The 20,088-nt window shown below is 36.7% G+C and overlaps 1 protein-coding gene across 6 annotated transcripts in view; it reads left to right on the top strand.

Annotated features, from left to right (window-relative positions):
- The window catches only part of SLC35A3 (solute carrier family 35 member A3), a 61,372-nt gene that overhangs the window by 22,259 nt on the left and 19,025 nt on the right, over positions 1–20,088 (top strand). For all 6 annotated transcript variants that reach the window (XR_002825536.1, XM_023739986.1, XM_004385715.2 and 3 more), the window contains 3 exons: positions 9,286–9,490; positions 15,211–15,365; positions 15,446–15,568. Coding sequence is in view for 5 of the 6 variants with exons in the window: in XM_023739986.1 (XP_023595754.1) it covers positions 9,286–9,490; positions 15,211–15,365; positions 15,446–15,568 (483 nt within the window). In the remaining variant the exon portion in view is untranslated. The remainder of the gene's footprint in view (positions 1–9,285; positions 9,491–15,210; positions 15,366–15,445; positions 15,569–20,088) is intronic.

The raw sequence follows: 20,088 nt of genomic DNA on the forward strand, positions 1-20,088 counted from the left end.
GGTCTAGATAATTTATTCTGCCTCTGCTACTAAAGTCCTAAGGCTTTAGGTATTTACAAAAGATTGAAATAAGTAAAGAAAAATTATTGATAGGTTGTATACCAAAATATCGTTGGATGTCTTTGGGTGTCAGAATTATGGTGAAATTTTTACTTGTTAATACAATTTTTAGTTTTCTACATTTTCACATTAAATATACTACTTTTATAAGTAAATAAAATAATAAATATTATTTTTTAAAAACAATGAATAAAAACAAAAGTCATCAGAATGAAATAATGGTATTTACCCTAACAATCAGGAAGAGTGCATTTTTAAGGTCTTAGCTTTTAAGGTGAAAGTGGGGCACCTAAGCACTCCTGACTCTCTTGACCCTGCTATAAATCTGAGAGCTTCTCTGATGCCTAAATGGGGTCAAGGAATTTAGTAATCAGGATCCTTAAAGGAATGTAAGCAGTAACTTGTTGACTGGCTCGTAAGATTTTTTGATAGTAAATTGAATGAGGCTACATACATAAAAGAACCTAGCACATGTTCTTGTTGATTATTGTTGTTGTGTGCCGTCCAGTTGATTTAGACTCAGTGACCCTATAGGACAGAGTAGAACTGCCCCGTAGGGTTTACTAGGCTGTAATCTTTATGGGAGCAGATAGCCAGGTCTTTTCTCTTGAGGAGTGACTGGTGGGCTCAAACCACCGACTTTTCAGTTAGCAGCCTAGCACTTAACCATTGTGCCAACAGAGCTCATTTCTTGTTGATTATTGGTGTCTAAGTTTCTTAGATAGAAAGTTTTTCTGAAACAAAGAATAATCTGTAAACTAAAGGATTGGTATCACCTGAAAGTATAAAAATATATAAGTTTTCTCTTAGATGGTAAGAGAAGAAAATATAGAAAGGACTGAAATTAAATCTTAAACATGAAATTGTTTAAAGTTTGTTTTCAATTATAATGGGAAAATTTTGTAGACTTTCAAATGAAGAAACAATGTTAACCTATAAATTATAGAAGTGGGATATAATCTCTATTTTGATTTATTTCATATTGTAAAAATGGTGGCAGTGGCAGTGGTGGTAGACCTTGTCTGACTTCAGGGGGAAGAGAGAGAATCAAGATCAGCATCAACCCAAGGATGATTCCTATAAGGTGAAGGTCATACTCTCTTCAACTTTTTTACCAGTTCTGACACCAGCTGTCCCTCCCACAGCACTCTGCATCTCTGCTGGGTTCAATGATTTGTTGCAGTGGCCACACAGAACTCATAGACCATACTCACAGTTATAGGGTTTATTAGGGAAGTAACAGCTAATGATTCAGGATCAGGAATGACTCAGGATACAGTTCTTCAGTTGGGACAGCTTCTCGGCTGTGCCCGCAGGCAGACAGACGCTCTCTTGGCTCTCAGCCCCTCGGCCCCTTGGGCTCTCGGCCTCTCATCCTTCTCATCCGTCATGCTTGGACACGTTACAAAGCTCTTAGCTCTGCCAACAAGTGCCCAGAGGCACCCCACTCCACCAGGAAGCCTCCTGCACAAAGGACCTCAGCACTCTCGCTCTGTGGGCCAGGAAACCCACCATACTGTCTCACGCTGGTCTCCTGGTCTGCTGCCCTTGTTCGTCTGCCACTGGACCACTGCCCTGGTCGCCCTGTCATGCCGTCTCCAGTATTACAGCTGTCTCTGTCCCCTGGGTCTAGGAGGTTCTCAGTGTGGGGACTCTGGGTCGAAAGGATGCACTCTACTTCTGGCTCTTCTTCTTGATGGTAGTAAGGTCCCTTCTTTCTGCCTCAGAAATGGCTCCCTTTGAGCCTAGCAGGATGGCAAAACTGACCAATCTGCTCGTTATGGTTCCATGTACCTTATTTGCATTATTAGCAAGCTGTTCAATTCCCTTGATGGGCCACAAGCATCTTATTTGCATAGTCCCACCAGATCATTTTGTGGGAGTTACAAAGACCACGGCTAGAAGGGCCATATTAAAGTAATTCACTACACCACACATATGTATAGATTTGTTGTGCCTTTATGGTTTGTATTAAGTAAGTCAAAATACTTAGTTTTACACATATTATCTTCCAAAACCAAACCAGGTATTTGTATAATCTTTGTTTTAGTCATCTAGTGCTGCTATAACAGAAATACCACCAGTGGGATTGCTTTCACAAAGAGAAATTTATTCTCTCACAGCCTAGTAGGCTACAAGTCCAAATTCAGGGCATCAGCTCCAGGGGAAGGCCTTCTCTGTCAGCTCTAGAGGAAGGTCCTTGTCATCAATCTTCCCCCGGACTAGGAGCTTCTCCACACTGGAACCCCGGGTCCAAAGTTCACGCTCTGTTCCCTGCACTGCTTTCTTGGTGGAATGAAGTACCCTTGTGTCTCTGCTCGATTCTCTCTTTTATATCCCAGAAGAGATTGGCTTAAGACACTATCTAATCTTGTAGATCTAATCAATATAACTGCTGCTAATCCATTTTATTATATCATAGTGATAGAATTTACAACACATTGGGAAATCACAACAGCTGATAAAATGGTAAGACAATCATATGATACTGGGAATCATGACCTAGCCAAGTTGACAGATATTTTGGGGGGACACAGTTCAATCCATGACAAGCTTATATATACAAGTATCTTGGATTTTTTTCATTTTGAGTTTATTCTGCCTTTAGGAACTGCAAATAGTAAATTAAATTGTAATTCTTTACAGGCGAACTGGTACAAATAATCATTTATTTGCATGTATTTTACTTCCTGACTTTAAAAAAAAATACATTCTAAGAGACTAAGAACATTAATAAGAACTTTATTATAAAGAAGATTGTACTGATGCTGTATATGCTTGGAAATAAAAAAACATAATTGTAAAACTAGTATACCCTGCCTTAGAATCTGACCTTTAAGTTTGTATGAAAAGAGAAAATACAGAACATTGTTATGACATGTACATTATGGCCTTGGTTGGACTGAATAAACAAAAGATTTCCATGAACAGATTTGAAATTGATTACTTGACATTTTCCAGGAGAATCAGATTGCTGTGCCAAATGTAGGTTGCTGGCATCTCATTCTGTTCCATACAAAGATAAAGGCCACCAGGATGTCCTCTTGAATCCTATAGTAGTATGTAGTGGGAATCTGATAGTTAACTATATAACCTGGTATTTCCAGTTATTAGTTATGTGACTTTTAGTAAATCACCTAACTTCTCTGTTCACTATTTTCTTCATTTTTAAAAGTAAAAGGTTGTACTGTGATTTCTAACTCATCTTCCAGCTGTAAAATGTTGTAATTTTATGGTTTCACACCTGGAATCTTGCTAATGCAATTTACAAAAGTGAGATAGATGTTTGTCATGGATTGAATTTTGTCCCCCCAAAATATGTCAACTTGGGTAGGCCATGATTCCTAGTAGTATGTAATTATCCTCTATTTTGTGATCTGATGTAATTGTCCTCCATTTTATGATATTGAAGCCCTGGTGGCACAGTGGTTGAGAGCTTGGCTGCTAGTCAAAAGGTTGGCAGTTTGAATCCACCAGCTGCTCCTTGGAAACCCTCTGGGGCAGGTAGAATCAACTCCATGGCAACAGGTTTGTGATATTATGTAGCTATCCTCCATTATATGTGTTATAAATCCTAAAACCTCTATGAGGCGGGATTAGGGTGGGGTGTATCTTGAGTCCCACCATCTTACTCAGGTCATACCCTTATTCAGGTCACTACCTTACTCAAGTCACACCCTTGCTTGAGCCACACCTTTTGTCTTACAAAAGATAAAAGGAGAAGGAAGTAGAAGGGAGAGGGACCTCAACTACCACCAAGGAAAAAGAGCCAGGAGCAGAGCATGTCGTTTGGACTGGAGGTCTTTGTGCTGAGAACCTCCTAGACCCAGGGGAAGATTGATGGCAAGACACATGGAGATCTCCAAGAAATGCTGGTCCCACAGATGTTGAAAGGAGACAAAGACCTTTCCCTAGGGCCAACAGAGAAAGCCTTCCCCTAGAGCTGGTACCCTGAATTCAGACTTCTGTCCTCCTAAACTGTGAGAGAATAAATTTGTTTGTTAAAGCCATCCACTTGTGGTATTTTTGTTATAGCAGCACTAGATAACAAAGACAATGATTGATAAAGCAGTCTACTTATTTTCTCTAAGCTTGATTTTCTGACATATATGTTTTCAAATCTCTTCAGCTGGTACATATCTAAGAAAGGAATTGCTAGGTCATATGAAAATACTATGTTTTTGTATAAGAAACTTCCAAACTTTTAAAAAAGAGATTGTACCACTTAATATTCCCGCCAGCAATGTTGAGAGTTCCATTTGCTCTAAATCCTCTCCAACACTTTGTAGAATCAGTCTTTCTAATTTTATGGAAACCCTGGTGGCATAGTGGTTAAGAGCTACAGCTGCTAACCAAAAGGGCAACAGTTCCAATCCACCTGTTGCTCCTTGGAAACTCTACAGGGTAGTTCTACACTGTCCTGTAGGGTTGCTATGAGTTGGAATCAACTCAGCGGCAACAGGTTTTTATAATAGGTGTATGGAGCCCTGGTGACACAGTGGTTAAGAGCTCAGCTGCTAACCAAAAGGTTGTCAGTTCAAATCCACCAGCCACTCCTTGGAAACCCTATGGAGTAGTTCTACTGTGTCCAGTAGGGTCACTGTGAGTCAGAATCAACTCGATGGCAATGGGTTTGGGTTTTTTTTTAATAGGTGTATAGTGGTATCTCATTGTGGTTTTAATTTGTATTTCCTTAATGATTAATGATGTTGAATATCCTTTGATGTGCCTGTTAGCCATTCATTTATCCTTTTTGGTGAAATATCTGTTCAGATCTTTTGTCCATTTTAAAATTGGTTGTTTGTCTTCTTATTGAGTTGTAAGAGTTCTGTATATATTAGATACAAGGCCATTCTCAAATAAATGTATTGAGAATATTTTTTCCCACTATATGGCTTGCCTTTTCATTTTATTTTTACAGTAGTTTTGAAAGAGCAGTTTTAAATTTTATTGATATCCAGCTTACCTGTATTTTCTTCTATGGTTTGTGCTTATTGTTCCTGTCTAAGAAATATTTGCCTTTCCCTGGGTGGCGAAGATTTCCTCCTATGCTTTCTTCTTGAAGATTTATAGTTTTAGCTTTTATGATAGGTCTGTGATCCATATCTAGTTAATATTTGATGTGAGGCTAATAAGTGGTGGTTAATTTTTTAAAAATACGGATTTCTTTTGTTCCTGAACTATTTGTTGAAAAGACTATCCTTCTCTTTTGTACCTTTGTTGATAATCAATTGACAAAATATGTACTGATCTAGTTCTAGACTGTATTCTGTTTCATTGATCTGTATATTTCTTTCTGTCAATGCCAGATAGTCTTGATTACTATAGCTTTATAATAAATCTGGAAGTTCAGTAGTTTGAATTCCTTCGATTTTGTCCTTCTTTTTCAAAATTGTTTTGGTTTTCTAGGTCCTTTGTATTTCCATGTGAATTTTAAAATCAGCTTGTCAGTTTCTACAAACAAACAAAAAAAAGCCTGCTGGGATATTGTTTGGGATTACATTGAATTTTTAGATCCATTTGAGGAGAATTGTCATCTTAACAGTATTGATTCACTTAATATAAGCATGATACGTCTCTCAGTTTTATTAGGTCTTTAATTTTTCTCAGCAGTGTTTTGTGGTTTTCAGTATACTGGTCTTAGTTATATCTTATTAAATTCGTATGTAATTCATGGTTTTTGATGAAATTAAAAAAATTTTTTTGGTTGTTGTTAAATATACTCCTTTGTTTTTTACGTGGTCATAAATGGTATTGTTTTAAAATTTCATTTCGAATTATCACTAGTATATAGAAAGATGCTTTTGTATATTGACTTTGAATCCTGTGAGCCTACTAATTTTATTGTTAAGTCTAGTAACTTGTTAGTAGCTTCATTAGGATTTTCTAGGCACATAATCATATCCTGTGTAAATACATAGTTATACTTCCTTTCCAATCTGTATGCCTGATGATTCTTTTTCTTCCTTTAATGCACTGGCTAGGACCTCTAGTACAATGTTGACTAGAAATGCCTTTTTCTTTGTTTTAGTGGGAAAACATTCAATCTTTCCCCATTAAAGATGATACTTTTTGTAGATACCTTTTTGGATTGATGATGTTCATTTCTGTTTTTAGTTTATCAAGAGTTTTTATCATGAATGATGGACTTTTGTCAAACACTTTTTCTGCATCTATTGAGATGATCATATGGTTTTTCTCTTTTATTCTGTTAAATGGTGATGAATTACACTTAATGTTAAACCAACCTTGCATTCCTAGAATAAACACCACTTGGTCATGCTGTATTATCTCTTTTTATTTTTTGGTGGGTTTGATTTGCTAAAATTTTGTTAAGAAGGTTTGTGTCTGTATTTACTAGAGATATTTGTCTGTAGTTTTCTCATAGTGTCTTTTTCTACTTTTGGTGTTAGGGTAATGCTGGTCTCATGGAATGAGTTGAGAACTATTCTCTATTCAATATTTTGTAAGAGTTTGTGTAGAATTTGTATTATTTCTTCCCTAGATGCTTGGTAGAATTCACCAGTGAAGCCATTTGGACCTGGAGTTTTCATTGTTGGGAGGTGTTAACTACATATTCAGTGTCCTTAATGCATCTAGTACTATTTGCGTTATCTGTTTTTTTCTTGAATCAATTTTGAAAATCTGTATCTTTCAAGGAATTTGTTTTCTCTAAGTTACCAAATTTATGAGTATAAAGTTTTCCATAGTAGTCCTTACTATTCTTTGAATGTCTCTAGAATCTGTAGATCTGTAGTGGTGTCTCATTTATTATTCCTGATGCTGATCATTTCAATTTTTATTTCCTTGATCAGTCTAGCTAGACATTTACCACTTTTGTTGATCTTTTGCAAGAACCCTTTTGGTTTCATTGCTTATCTCTATTGTCTGTCCTTTTTCTACTGATTTGTATTAATTTTGCTCTTTCCTTTGTTAATTCTTTCCTTCTATGTATTTTGGTTTTAATTTGCTCTTTTTCTAGCATCTCATGGAGAAGCTTGGATCAATGAGTTTAGTTAGATCTTTTGTCTTTTGTAATATAATACTTAAAGCTATAAATTTTGTTCTAAGCAGTGCCTTAGGTAGATCCCACAAATGTGATAGGTTGTGTTTTTTATTATATTTCAGTTCAAACTATTTTCTGACTTCACCTGTGATCTTTTTTCTTTGACTCATGGGTTATTTAGAGGTAATGTTTCGTTTCTAAGTATTTGAGACATCTTATTGTTGTCTAATTTAATTCTGTTGTCATCAGAGAACACATGATTTTTTAAAGAAGTATTTTGTTTAATATGTAGACATTTGGGCTTTTCATGATATCTGATATTTAAAGATGGACAGAGAACATACTCTGCAAGATTTCAACATTTTGAAATCTATCAACACTTGTTTTCTCACCTAGTATGTATGCTGTCTTTATCGGATGTAATATTCTGTAAATATCAGAGTACTTGCACAGGTTGGGTTCTCCAGTAACAGATGCTGAAACAGAGTTTTCATTGGGATACAAGATATTTGTTATGGATCAACACCATTGAAAAAATGGGGACAGAAGCAGTATTGGGCAAAGGGATAAGTTGAATAGCAATCCAGGTTTAAAAAAGCCTTGGCCAAATTGGTATAGAGCACTGGAGTGAATATTGCCTGTTAAGTTGTTCTGTGTCTGGCCAAAATGGCCCAGAATTTATACTGTGTTTTCATCCAGCCACCAGATGCAGGCAGCTTTGCAAAGGTTGTGTCCTTGGGTCAGGAGGCAGTCTGCCCATACAGTCTGCATTAAATACTTCCTTGAAAGAAGATCTATGTGAAGCATCTCCATGTCTGCCACAGTAGTTGATAATGTTGTTCAAATCTTATGTATCCTTACTAATTTTTTGTTTATTTGTTCTATTAGTTACTGAGAGAGGTGGGCTAAATTTCTCTAATTATGACTGGATTTATCTGTTTTTCCCTTTAGTTCTGTCAGGTTTTGCTTTATATATTTTGTAGTTATGCTATTAAGCACATACACGTTTATAATTCTTGTATCTTCCTGATGTATTGACTTTTATCATTTTGAAATGTCCTTTGAATCTAGAAATAATCCTTATGCAGTCTATTTTGTCTGATATTAATATAGCCATAATTATGAATAATTTTTTCATGGCACATATTTTTCCACCCTTTTACTTTTTAACCTATTTTTGTCTTTGTATTTAAAGTGAAGTCGCTTAGAGTCAATACTGAATTACTTCAGGTAAACTGTAGGGACCTTGGAACTGTTATCTTTAGGGGAAACCAGGTGAATGATACACAAGACTTCACTACACTATATTTGCAACTTCTATGTGAGTCATTACGAGTCGGAATTGACTAGACAGCAACAGGTTTTGGTTTATGTGAGTCTAAAATTATTTCAAGAGTGTTCATCATTGCTTGTTGATGTGTTCTAGAATAGCTTCTTTGAAATCCTTGTCTGATAATTCCAGCAGTTGTGTCATCTCTATGTTGTTATCTGTTGATTATCTTTTCTCATCTGAGTTGAGATTTTTCCTGGTTTTAGTATAATGAGTGGATTGTTTCTTGTACGTTTTATTATGTTATGGAACCCTGGTTCCTACTTAAACCTTTGAAATATTAGCAGACAGCCACTGAGGAGGGAGGAAGGGTGCCACCTCTTTGCTGATATTTGCTCAGTACAGGGCAAGAATAATCCACAGAGCCCTGCCCCATGGTCTCTGTGGCTGCAGTGCACAGTGCGGAAGAGGAGGGCTCCCACGTATGCTCTCATTAGTATAGGGCAGGGATGATCATCAATAAGGCTGTACCCCACAGACTCCACGGAATCCAGATAAGAGGATTCCGTCCTACAGGGCCATTGTCTTTCTAATACTTTGGTTAGAGTGAGGTTTTCTGTTGTTGTTCTATGCCTGTTGGTAGTTCCAGGTTGTAGAATACATAGGAGGTCCAAAACCAAGAAACAAACAACGAAACTTCAGGGAGTTCATTGCAGGGTCTTCCCTCAAGTCCTGAAGTCCCTAGTTAATTTGTCTTATTTTCTTCAATTTTCAGAGTCTTCTGATAGTTGCTTTGGTCTTGGGTCTAAGATTTTTAGTTGCAGTTAACAGGAAGGGTAGGGTGGAATGTGCTTACTCCATCTCCTCTGGAACCATTAGTCTCTTATTGGTTTTTAATATTAATTTCTGTACTTTGTAATTTTGTTTATTTGCCCTTTTTATTTTTCAGGCAAATGAAGATAAAACAATGTCTGCCAACCTAAAATACCTATCCTTGGGAATTTTGGTCTTTCAGACTACCAGTTTGGTTCTAACAATGCGTTATTCTAGGACTTTAAAAGAGGAGGGACCTCGTTATCTGTCTTCTACTGCAGTGGTTGTGGCTGAACTTTTGAAGATAATGGCGTGCATTTTACTAGTCTACAAAGACAGCAGTAGGTATCTAGGGTTTTTTTTTTTTTTAAGTAAACACAATTTATTGTTTTGATGTCACATATATATGTGTAAATATATATTGGTAACTACACATTTCAACACTGTTGTCATTATCTAATGCCCCAGTTTTAAGTACATTTCAGTATTTTTTATTTTATTAAAGACAATTTTAGTCTAATAATAAAGGCATTTTATTCTAATCTATATAATGATTTATATCTTTGCTTAACATGCTATAAATACAAAGCATAATTTCTTGCCTTTATAATAACTTAAGAGTAAGAGTAAATTCTGTAATTCTGTAACTATTAGAACCTGGAGGAGTCGTAATAATTTTTACTAAAATCAAGGCTTTTTATTTTATTTGCTGCATTGATTTGTTCAGCAGTGGCTAGTTTCTTATACTTTTGAAACCCTCATAGTAGCCAGTGTAGCTGGCTGGAGAATAAAACGAAGAGAGATTGAATTGATGTTCAGAAAATAGACAATGCAAGATGGCTTTGTAGGCCATGAATTTCATTGTAAAAGCAAAGGGAAATAATTGAGGAGTTTGAAATATGATCTGTTTTACACACTAAAAGGTCAACCTGGCAGCTGTATTGACAATGGTGGAGGTATAAGAATAGGTACAGGGAGTCATGTTAAGAAGTTATTGTAGTAGTCCAGGCAAGATAATGGTTGCTTAGCTAGTGGTGTAGCAGTTTGAATCCACCAACCACTCCTTGGAAACCTTCTGGGGCAGTTGTGCTCTGTCCTGTAGGGTCGCTATGAGTCAGAATTCACTCGACAGCAATGGCTTTTAGACTAAGGTGGTAGTAATGCCTGTGGAGTTAGAGAACATACCACGCCATACCAGTTTCCATGGAGTCAGCTCTGACTCCTGACGACCTCATGTGTGTCAGAGTAAAACTGCTCCATAGGGTCTTCAGTGGCTGATTTTTTGGAAGTAGATCACCAGGCCTTTCTTCTGAGGTACTTCTGGGTGGATTCAAATTGCCAATCCTTAGCAGTCGAGCACATTAAGCATTTGTACCACCCAGGGACTCTAGAGTTAGAGGAGAGGGTGTTTATGAGAGGTCTGTTTGAGCTGCAGCTGACATGACTTGCTAACAGATTGGATGTGGGAAGGTCAGGGAAAAGAAGAAATCCAGTTTGAGGGGTAATACCCAGGTGTTTACACTTAAATAACTCGGCAAATGAGTGCTACAATATGCGGAAGATAGTTTTGAGGGGAAATTAAGGTTTCTCTTTGGGTCATGTAAAATTTGAAATACCTATAAGTCATTCAAATTGTGATGTCAAATAGTGGAGTATGTGAATGTGGAGCTCAAGGATTGTCAGCTTTTATAGGTTGCTTTTAAAGTCAAGTATTGGATGAGATAACCTCATATATATAACCTGAGAAAAATGCTGAAGACGAAGCTCTGTAGCATTCTTAACATTTAGAGGTCAGATTGAGAAGCAGGAATTAACAAAAGAAGACTGTAACAGACCTGCAAGCAAGATGGAAAGAAAACCAGGAAAATGTAGATAGGGAAGCTGAGAAAGTAGTGTTTTTGCTGTTGAGGTCAAGAAGAACAGAAATATCCACTGCATTTAGCAATATGAGGCCGAAGACATCTTTGAGTAATTGCATAGTGAGGAGTTAAAACCAACTTTCAGCGTACCAGACCATCAATATACACACCATTCACACACACACAAAAGATTCCAGGTGCGTTAAAGATTGAAACTTAGAAAGCAAAACTCTATGACCATGGAACAGTAAATTACTTCAAACAAGATGCAAAGCACAAATAAACTATAAAGGAAATAATTTTGGGTATATTAAAATGTAAAACTTCTGTATATCAAATCAAGTGAACAAACAAACCACAGACTGAGAGAAGGTATTTATATCACACAACCAACAATTATTGATATCTATAATGTACAAAGAACTCCTAGAACTCAATAAGAAGAAGACAAGCAATCCAATAGAAAAAGGGGGTAAAGGATATAAATAGGCAATTCACAGAAGATGAAACCTGAATGGCCAATAAATATATAAAAAGATACTAAACCACACTAACAGTCAAGGAAATATTAAAACCACAAGACACAATTTCACTACTCTCAGATTGGCAAAAATAAAAAGTCTTATAATGCCAGAAATTGGCAGGAATGTGGAATAAGACCTTCCCAAACTGCTGTTGTGAAAAATGTGATAGCACATTAAATTTTTAAATTAAAAATCAATATTTTAGATTTTATCTCTGCTAAAACTAAGAAAAAAATCTTTTGTTATTGTTACTAAAATACAATTTTTTGACTTATTTACAGGTGAGAAAAGGATGGGTATCAGCAATCGTTAAAAAATTTTTTTCATTTCAAAAGAGTTTTCTGAATCAAAGGTTTCCTGTTTTATGGAGAGAAAATTATGTACAAAATGCCATTGTTGATGAAGCAGTAGTGTTCCTTAGAATTTCTCCTTTCTTTAGGGGTTTATGTATCTCTTAAATTCTTTGGACATTTTTTTGTGACTGATAACTGCAGAATGGCTAATTTAACCAAACCCTTTCTCCTTTTCCTGTCTCTAATGTGGAAGATATGAAGGAGGACTGGATTTCTCAGCTCCCTTGCAGCTAGGGGTAGGTAGTTATGCAACACAATCTTTGTCATTGAGAGAGAAGTAGATCGCTGCAGGGCGTGCTACTTTCACTTCCTTCTTCCTGCCTGAAAAAAGAACCAGAGTTGCAGTAGTCATTTGGTGACTTTGTTGCAATAAACATGTAGACAAGGGATGAAAAACATGAAGGTAAAATCCAGTATATACTAAGGATGGCAAAGTGAAAAGAGAAAGATCCTGGATCCATGATGGCATCACCTGACTCATGCTGGGTGAGACAAATCCCCATGGGTATAAGACAGTATTAGTTTTCTGTTGTTTGCAGCCAAACCTAGTCCCTAACTGATTTACCTTCTTTTCATGATTAAAGTCTCCACAGTTATTAGTTGACATGAATGGCTGATGATAACATGGAATGCACAAAATACAAGGTTTTATCATATTGCTATGTTAAAGTAAGACTACTTGGTTGATAAATTACAAGCATACCTCAGAGATATTGCAGTTTCAGTTCCATACCACTGCAATAAAGCGAGTCACACGAATTTTTTGGTTTCCCAGTGCATATAAAAGTTATGTTCACACTATACTATAGTCTATTAAGTGTGCAATAGCATTATGTCTAAAAAAACAGTGTACGTACCTTAATTTAAAAATACTTTATTGCTAAAAAATGCTAACCATCATCTGAACCTTCAGCAAGTCATAATCTTTTTTGCTAGTGGAGGGTCTTGCGTCAAGTTGATGGCTGCTGACTGATCAGGGTGGTGGTTACTGACGGGTGGGGTGGCTGTGACAATTTCTTAAAATTAGGCAACAATGAAGTTTGCCGCATCAATTGACTCTTCTTTCATGAAAGATTTTTCTAGCATGTGATGCTGTTTGATAACATTTTACCCATAGTAGGGCTTCTTTCAAAATTGGAGTCAGTCCTTTCAAACCCTGCTACTGCTTTATCAACTAAGTTTATGTAATATTCTAAATCCTTTGTTGTCATTTCAACCGTGTTCACAGCCTCTTCACCAGGAGTAGATTCCATCTCAAGAAACGACTTTCTTTCCTCATCCATAAGAAGCAACTCCTCATCCATTAAAGTTTTGTCATGAGAGTGCAGCAATTCAGTCACATCTTCAGGCGCCACTTCTAATTCTAGTTCTCTTGCTATTTCCACATCTGCGGTTACTTCCTCCAGTGACATCTTGAACGCCTCCAAGTCATCCATGAGGGCTGGAATCAACTTCTTGCAAACTCCTGTTAATGTTGACATTTTGACCTCCTCCCATGAATCACAGATGTTCTTAATGGCACCTATAATGGTGAATCCTTTCCAGAAGGTTTTCAATTTATTTTGTCCAGATCCATCAGAGGAATCACTGTCTGTGGCAGCTATAGCCTTACAAAATGTACTTCTTAAATAATAAAACTTGAAAGTCAAAATTATTCCTTGATCCATGGGCTATGGAATGGATGTTGTTGTTAGCATGCATGAAAACATTAATCTTGTACATCTCCATCAGAGCTCTTGGGCGCCCGGGTACATTGTCCAATGAGCAGTAATATTTTGAAAGGAATCTTTTTTTCCGAACAGTAGGTCTCAACAGTGGGCTTAAAATATTCAGTAAACCATGTTGTAAACAGATGTGCTGTCATCCAGGCTTTGTTGTTCCATTTATAGGTACAGGCAGAATAGATTTAGCATAATTCTTAAGGGCCGTAGGATTTTTGGAATGGTAAATGAGCACTGGCTTCAACTTTAAGTCACCAGCTGCGTTAACGTTTAACAGAGTCAGCCTGTCCTTGAAACTTTGAAGACAGGTATTGACTTCTCCTGTCTAGCTATGGAAGTCTTAGATGGCATCTTCTTCCAATATAAGGCTGTTTCATCTACATTGAAAATACTGTTTAGTGTAGCCACCTTCATCAATTATCTTAGCTAGAGCTTCTGGATAACTTGCTGCAGCTTCTACATCAGTACTTGCTGCTTCACCTTGTGCTTTTATGTTATGGAAACGCCTTCTTTCCTTAAACCTCATGAACCAACCTTTGCTGGCTTCCAACTTTTCTTCTTCAGCTTCCTCACCTCTCAGCCTTCATAGAATTGAAGAGAGTTAGGGCCTTGCTCTGGATTAGGTTTTGGCTTAAGGGAATGTTGTGGCTGTTTCGTTCTTCTATCCAGACCACTAAAACTTTCTCCATATCAACAATAAGGTTTTTTCACTTATCATTTGTGTGTTCACTGGAGTAGCACTTTTAATTTCCTTCAAGAACTTTTCGTTTGTATTCACTGTTTGGCTGTTTGGAAAGAGGCCTAGCTTTCTGCCTATCTTGGCTTTCGACATGCCTTCCTCACTAAGCTTATTTCTAGCTTTCGATTTAAAGTGAGAGACGTGCAACTCTTCTTTCACTTGAATACTTACAGGCCATTGTAGGGTTATTAATTGGCCTAATTTCAGTATTGTCATGTCTAATGGATAGGAAGGCCCAGGGAGAGGGAGACAGACAGGGAACAGCCAATTGGCGGAGAAGTCGGAACACACACAGCATTTATTGGTTAAGTTCACCGTTTTGTATGGGTGCAGTTCATGGTGCCCCCAAACAATTACAATAATAACATCAAAGATCACTGATCACAGATCGCCATAACAGATATAATAATGATGAAAAAGTTTGAAATATTGCGAGAATTACCAAAATGTGACAGAAACACAAAGTGAGCACATGCTGTTGGAAAAATGGCACCAATAGATTTACTTGATGCAGAGTTGCCACATACCTTCAATTTCAAAAAACATAGTATCTGCCAAGTAAAGTGAAGCACAATAAAATGAGGTATGACTGTAGTACTTTGGACTTTTGGTTATCATAAATATATATGTGTGTGTATGATCAATTTGATTGTTTATCAAAATGAAAGAACATAAGATAATGCCCTTCTTAATATGTTATCTTATTTAATATTTGAAATTAGCATCATAAAGATAATTTCAGACCTAGAAGTATCTTAGCATGTAGCCTAATTTCCATTTTTTACAGGTGAGAACACAGACTTTGAGGGTATATAATTTATTCAGAGTTAATTACTGATTTTTCCATTTCATATGTTTTGTCTAGAATGTAGTCTAAGAGCACTGAATCGAGTACTACATGATGAAATTCTTAATAAACCCATGGAAACACTTAAACTTGCTATTCCATCAGGAATATATACTCTTCAGAATAATTTACTCTATGTGGCATTGTCAAATCTAGATGCAGCTACTTATCAGGTACTTAAAATACATTTCTGATAGTCCTTTTAAAAAACAAACATTAATAATATTAACTGTTCGCTTTTTTCCCCCCTCAGGTCACATATCAGTTGAAAATTCTTACAACAGCATTATTTTCTGTGTCCATGCTTAGTAAAAAATTAGGTGTGTACCAGTGGCTCTCCCTAGTAATTTTGATGACAGGAGTTGCTTTTGTACAGGTAACTATTCAAGATAAGTATACCTTTGATTTTTATCACAGTTTCAACACCTTATTATGAATGCAGAATATGATTATTTGTTGAAGCAAATAGATGCTTATTCCTCACAGTTGACAGAATTTTGGAGAGCTTCCTTTGTGCAAGATATTATATTGGGCACTGTTAAGTGGTACAAAGAAATAGATTAAAAACCAAAATATTTCATATAAAGAACAATTCAGTTAGGGAAACGTGACACTACCTGTAAAATAAAGCTGATTTTTACTGGATATCTGCAACATTTGAGATTATAACCACTCCCTTCTTATTGTCTGTCAGCTTCCCTGATACCATTCTTTCCTGGTTCTTCTCATAGCTTTCTAACGATTCCTTATCGGTTTCCTTTATGGGGTCTTCTTCCTTGATACTCCCCTTAGACAGTGAGTTTCGCAGTGTAGATAATGGGGCTGCTTGTAGGCTAGTTACTTCTCTTAATTCATACCCTTATTTTTTGAGATTTCATTCATTCTGGAGGTTTTTATTAACACCTACGTGCTGATGATTCCTCTGTGTCATTAGCACTGATTATTGCACTACTTTCAGATTTTGCGTATCTTACTATAACCTAGGCATTTTTGCTTGGTTGTTCCATAGGCCTTATAAACAGCATATAAACAGGTAAAAATTAAACTTTACCTCTTCCCCACCAAACCTGTTCTTTTTTCTATTTTTTCTAATCATTATTTACTCAACCTGGGAGCTGTCTTAGATTTCTGTCAGTATAGCTAATTAGTCACTAAGACCTTTCTGATTCTGCTTTCTAATACTTTTGATTCTCTCCTTGCTTGTCTCTCTCTATTGTCACTTCCCTAGGTCGCCTTCCTTATTTCTTACCTGATCTTTTGCCTCCAAATGATTTTTTTTACTTGTCTTACCTATACCCCAAAATCCAGCCTCCACTTAGTCACCACTGTGGTCTATCTAAAAACAAATCCTGTGATGTCACTTTCCCGCTATCCAGAGGGCCCCCATCACTTTCCCTTGAGTGTGGTGTACATATCTTGAATAAATATTTTTAATAGTTATTTATTTTAATGGGCAATACAAAAATATACCTGATATATCAAACCTACATTTTGATAGATATTGCTTAAGACAAGCCAATAAAGTAGTTAATAAGTTTTTAAACATGAGTTGGTTTCAACTAAAATATCAAGTAATTAATAATTAATAGTTCAGGTGGGACATGGATTTGACAAAAATCATGAAGATGATAGGAAAATAACTGAAGTTTTTATCCTAGAAGATAAAGCCCAGAATGATTAACATCACACACTGGACCTTGCATAATGGACCTACAGCTACAGACTCATTTCTACTGCTCCACACTTCACACTCTGAATTTCTGGACTGCTTATAGAGGCTATTTTATGCATCTGTACATTTATTCATTCTCTTTCTTCTGCTTAGAATGACTCCTGTCCCCTCTCCTTCCTCCTAACCTTTCCTTGCCTGGCTAACTCCTACTCATTCTTAAAGACTCAATTGAGGCATCACCTCTACCAGATTATCTTCCTAACATCCCAAACTGAGTATTTACTCTTTCTTCTCTACTACTTTAGTACCTGTACAGATCTTTTCCATAGTAATTAACATTATAGTTAAATGCTCATTTATATGTCTGTATTTACCACTATAACCAGATTGTAAGTTCCTAGAAGGCAACATCTACGTTTACTGCTCCTTCCATTTGTAGTACCTAGCACAGTGCCTGGAACATAACAGTGCACCATAAACATTTGTTGAACTAAACTGAACTAAACAGCATGATTTTAAGCATAGTTTAAGATCAGAAAAAACAAATGGCACTTGTTTTTACATGATTAGTAGTCAACTGATTTTATATACTGTAGGTAGTACTATAAGCATTTGGTAAAAAAAAAGAAGTCACTTCTGGGAAAGCTTCAGGGAGGAGGCTGGATTTGAATTAGGTTTTCAAAGATACTAGTTATAATGAAATTTGCATCTTGAATACCTGTCATATGCCAGGGACCCTGCTCAGTCCTTAAATAGTATTGTTTCATGTAATGCATAACCATTTAAGGCTAGATATTATTCTCCCTAATTTACAGAAGAAGAAATTGAAGCTCGGAGAGGTTAGGTAAACTGTTTAGGACCACACATCTAGTATTAGAGGCAGAGCCAGAATTAGAACTCATTAAAACATTTTATGTTCTACCTCCCAGTATGGTGAATAGTGTCTGGGATTTTAAAAGCTTACAAGCGGCTATCCAAGACACAACCATTGGTCTGTATTCGTCTGGAACAAAAGAAAAAGAAGGAAGCCCAAGAATTTGAGAAGGAACCAGACTACATACAGGACAAATTGTCTCCATGAACCACTGCCTCCTCTACCTTGAGACCAGAAGAACTAGATGATGCCCAGCTATCACTACTGAATGTTTTAATCAGGGACACATTAGATGGATCCTGATAGAAAGGGAGAAAAATGTGGAACAGAACTCCAAATTCTGAAAGAATCCAGACTTACTGGACCTATTGAGGCTGGAGGAGTCCCTGAGAGTATGGCCCTGAGTTACTCTTCAAAGCTTGAATAGAAACTATCCTCTGTAGTCACCTTTAAACTAAGTAACAGTTTAGCTTAAAAAGTAAAGATTGTCATCCTTGAGTATTGCATGCTTTTAAAAAATTATGTACGACCAAACAAACAGCTATTTTAAAGCATAAATGAGAATGTTGGGGGGGCAGGGAGTTTAAGTTAATGAGAGTGAAACAACTAGACAGATAATAAGAATGTTGACACAATATGAAGAATGTAACCAGTGTCACTGATCATTATGTCTAGAAACTGTTGAATGCGAGCATGTTTTGCTGTATATATTTTCACCAGAAATTAAATAAAAAATATTTAAAAAAAAAAAAAAAACCTCCTTAAAACTTTGGCTCCAAAGTTTTATGCTTCGTCCAATATTCTGTTTTTAGTAAGCCTGAAGCACCAGAAAAAGGGACTTATGTTAAAAATAGAGATGTGGATAAGCATAAGATACATTAAGGAATGGTAATTGATTGGAACAAAGAATTGACAAAAGAAATGTGAAAAATGAAATTATAAAACACAAATTGGTTACCAAGTTATATGTAGCCTTCGGTACTGAGCTAAGAGGTTAGATGGTAAGGCTTCACTGGCGATTTGGAAGAGAGAGAAGCATGTCAGAGAAATCATGTAGGAGTGCAGGGCAGATTATTGAGGAAAAAGACTAGAAGAATGGAGAGCAGTTAGAAAGCATGATAGGGACCTAAACTGGCCAGTTAGTTTAGATTGGAATATCCCAGAGCAGTGATGTAAAAGTTGTCATGAGGAAGAATCAGTATGACTTGGAGACTAATAAATATAGGGAAGACAGATCAAGGAGATTAAAAAGACTTAGGTTTGAATGGTGGCATTTTAAATAGAAATAAAGGCATCAAAAGGAATATATGTTTTGGAGAGGGATGAGTAAATTTTAATCACATCGTCTTTAGGGGAGATAAGCTTCTGGACAGCAGGCAATTGAAATCTTGGATTTGAGCTCAGGAGAGATGTCAGTGCTGTGAGTGAATCCTGTAGGCAAGACGAGATTGGCATAGACTGTGTGCAGTAGAGCTGTGCTGTCCAGTATGGTCATCACAAACCACATGTGGCTATTTAAATTTAAATTAAAAGTAAATTAAATGCCTGTTCCTCATTCACACTAGCCACATTTCAAGTCCTTAGTAACCACATGTGTATACCGTATTGGACAGCATAGATATAGAACATTTCCATCATCAGAGAAAGTCTGTTGTGCAATACAGATAAAAAGATTGGAGAGCAGAGGACTAAGGAAAAGAGCAGGCAGTTTCAAGAGGCAAGGAATAAATAGATAATGTCAGTGTGGAAGGAGCCCTTGTGGTGCAGTGGTTAAAGTACTCAGCTGTTAACCAAAAGGTCAGCAGTTCAAACCCCCAGCTGCTCCATGGGAGAAAGATGTGAGTCTGCTTCCGTAAGGATTTATAGCCTTGGAAATCCTATGGGGCAGTTCTACCCTGTCCTACAGGGTCGCTGTGATTGATTCAAATTGATTCATCAAATTGATTTGATGGCAGTGGGTTTGGTTTGGTTTTAATGTCAGTGCTGTAGTGAAGCCAAGCAGAATGGAGAATGAACAACTGTGTTACTAAAAGCTACTTAACACATTGAGAAGTCTTTGATAGCTATGACAAGTAGTTTCAGGAAGAAAAGTGTTTAAGAAGTCCAGCTAGTAGAAGATCAAGCAGAGGAGTGAGGGAGTACATGTAAAAGAAAATTTAGTGGTAGTTAGAGGATATCAGTTCATTAGATTAAGGGTCAGTAATATCTAAGTGGAAGAAGCCCTGGTGGTGCAGTAGTTAAAGTGCTCAGCTGTGCACCGAAATATCGGTGGTTCGAACCCACCAGCCACTCTGGGAGAAAGATGTAGCAGCCTGCTTCTGTAAAGATTTACAGTCTTGGAAAAATGTAG

Source organism: Trichechus manatus, unplaced genomic scaffold, assembly GCF_000243295.1.
Source record: "Trichechus manatus latirostris isolate Lorelei unplaced genomic scaffold, TriManLat1.0 scaffold00144, whole genome shotgun sequence".
Lineage (NCBI taxonomy): Eukaryota > Metazoa > Chordata > Mammalia > Sirenia > Trichechidae > Trichechus > Trichechus manatus.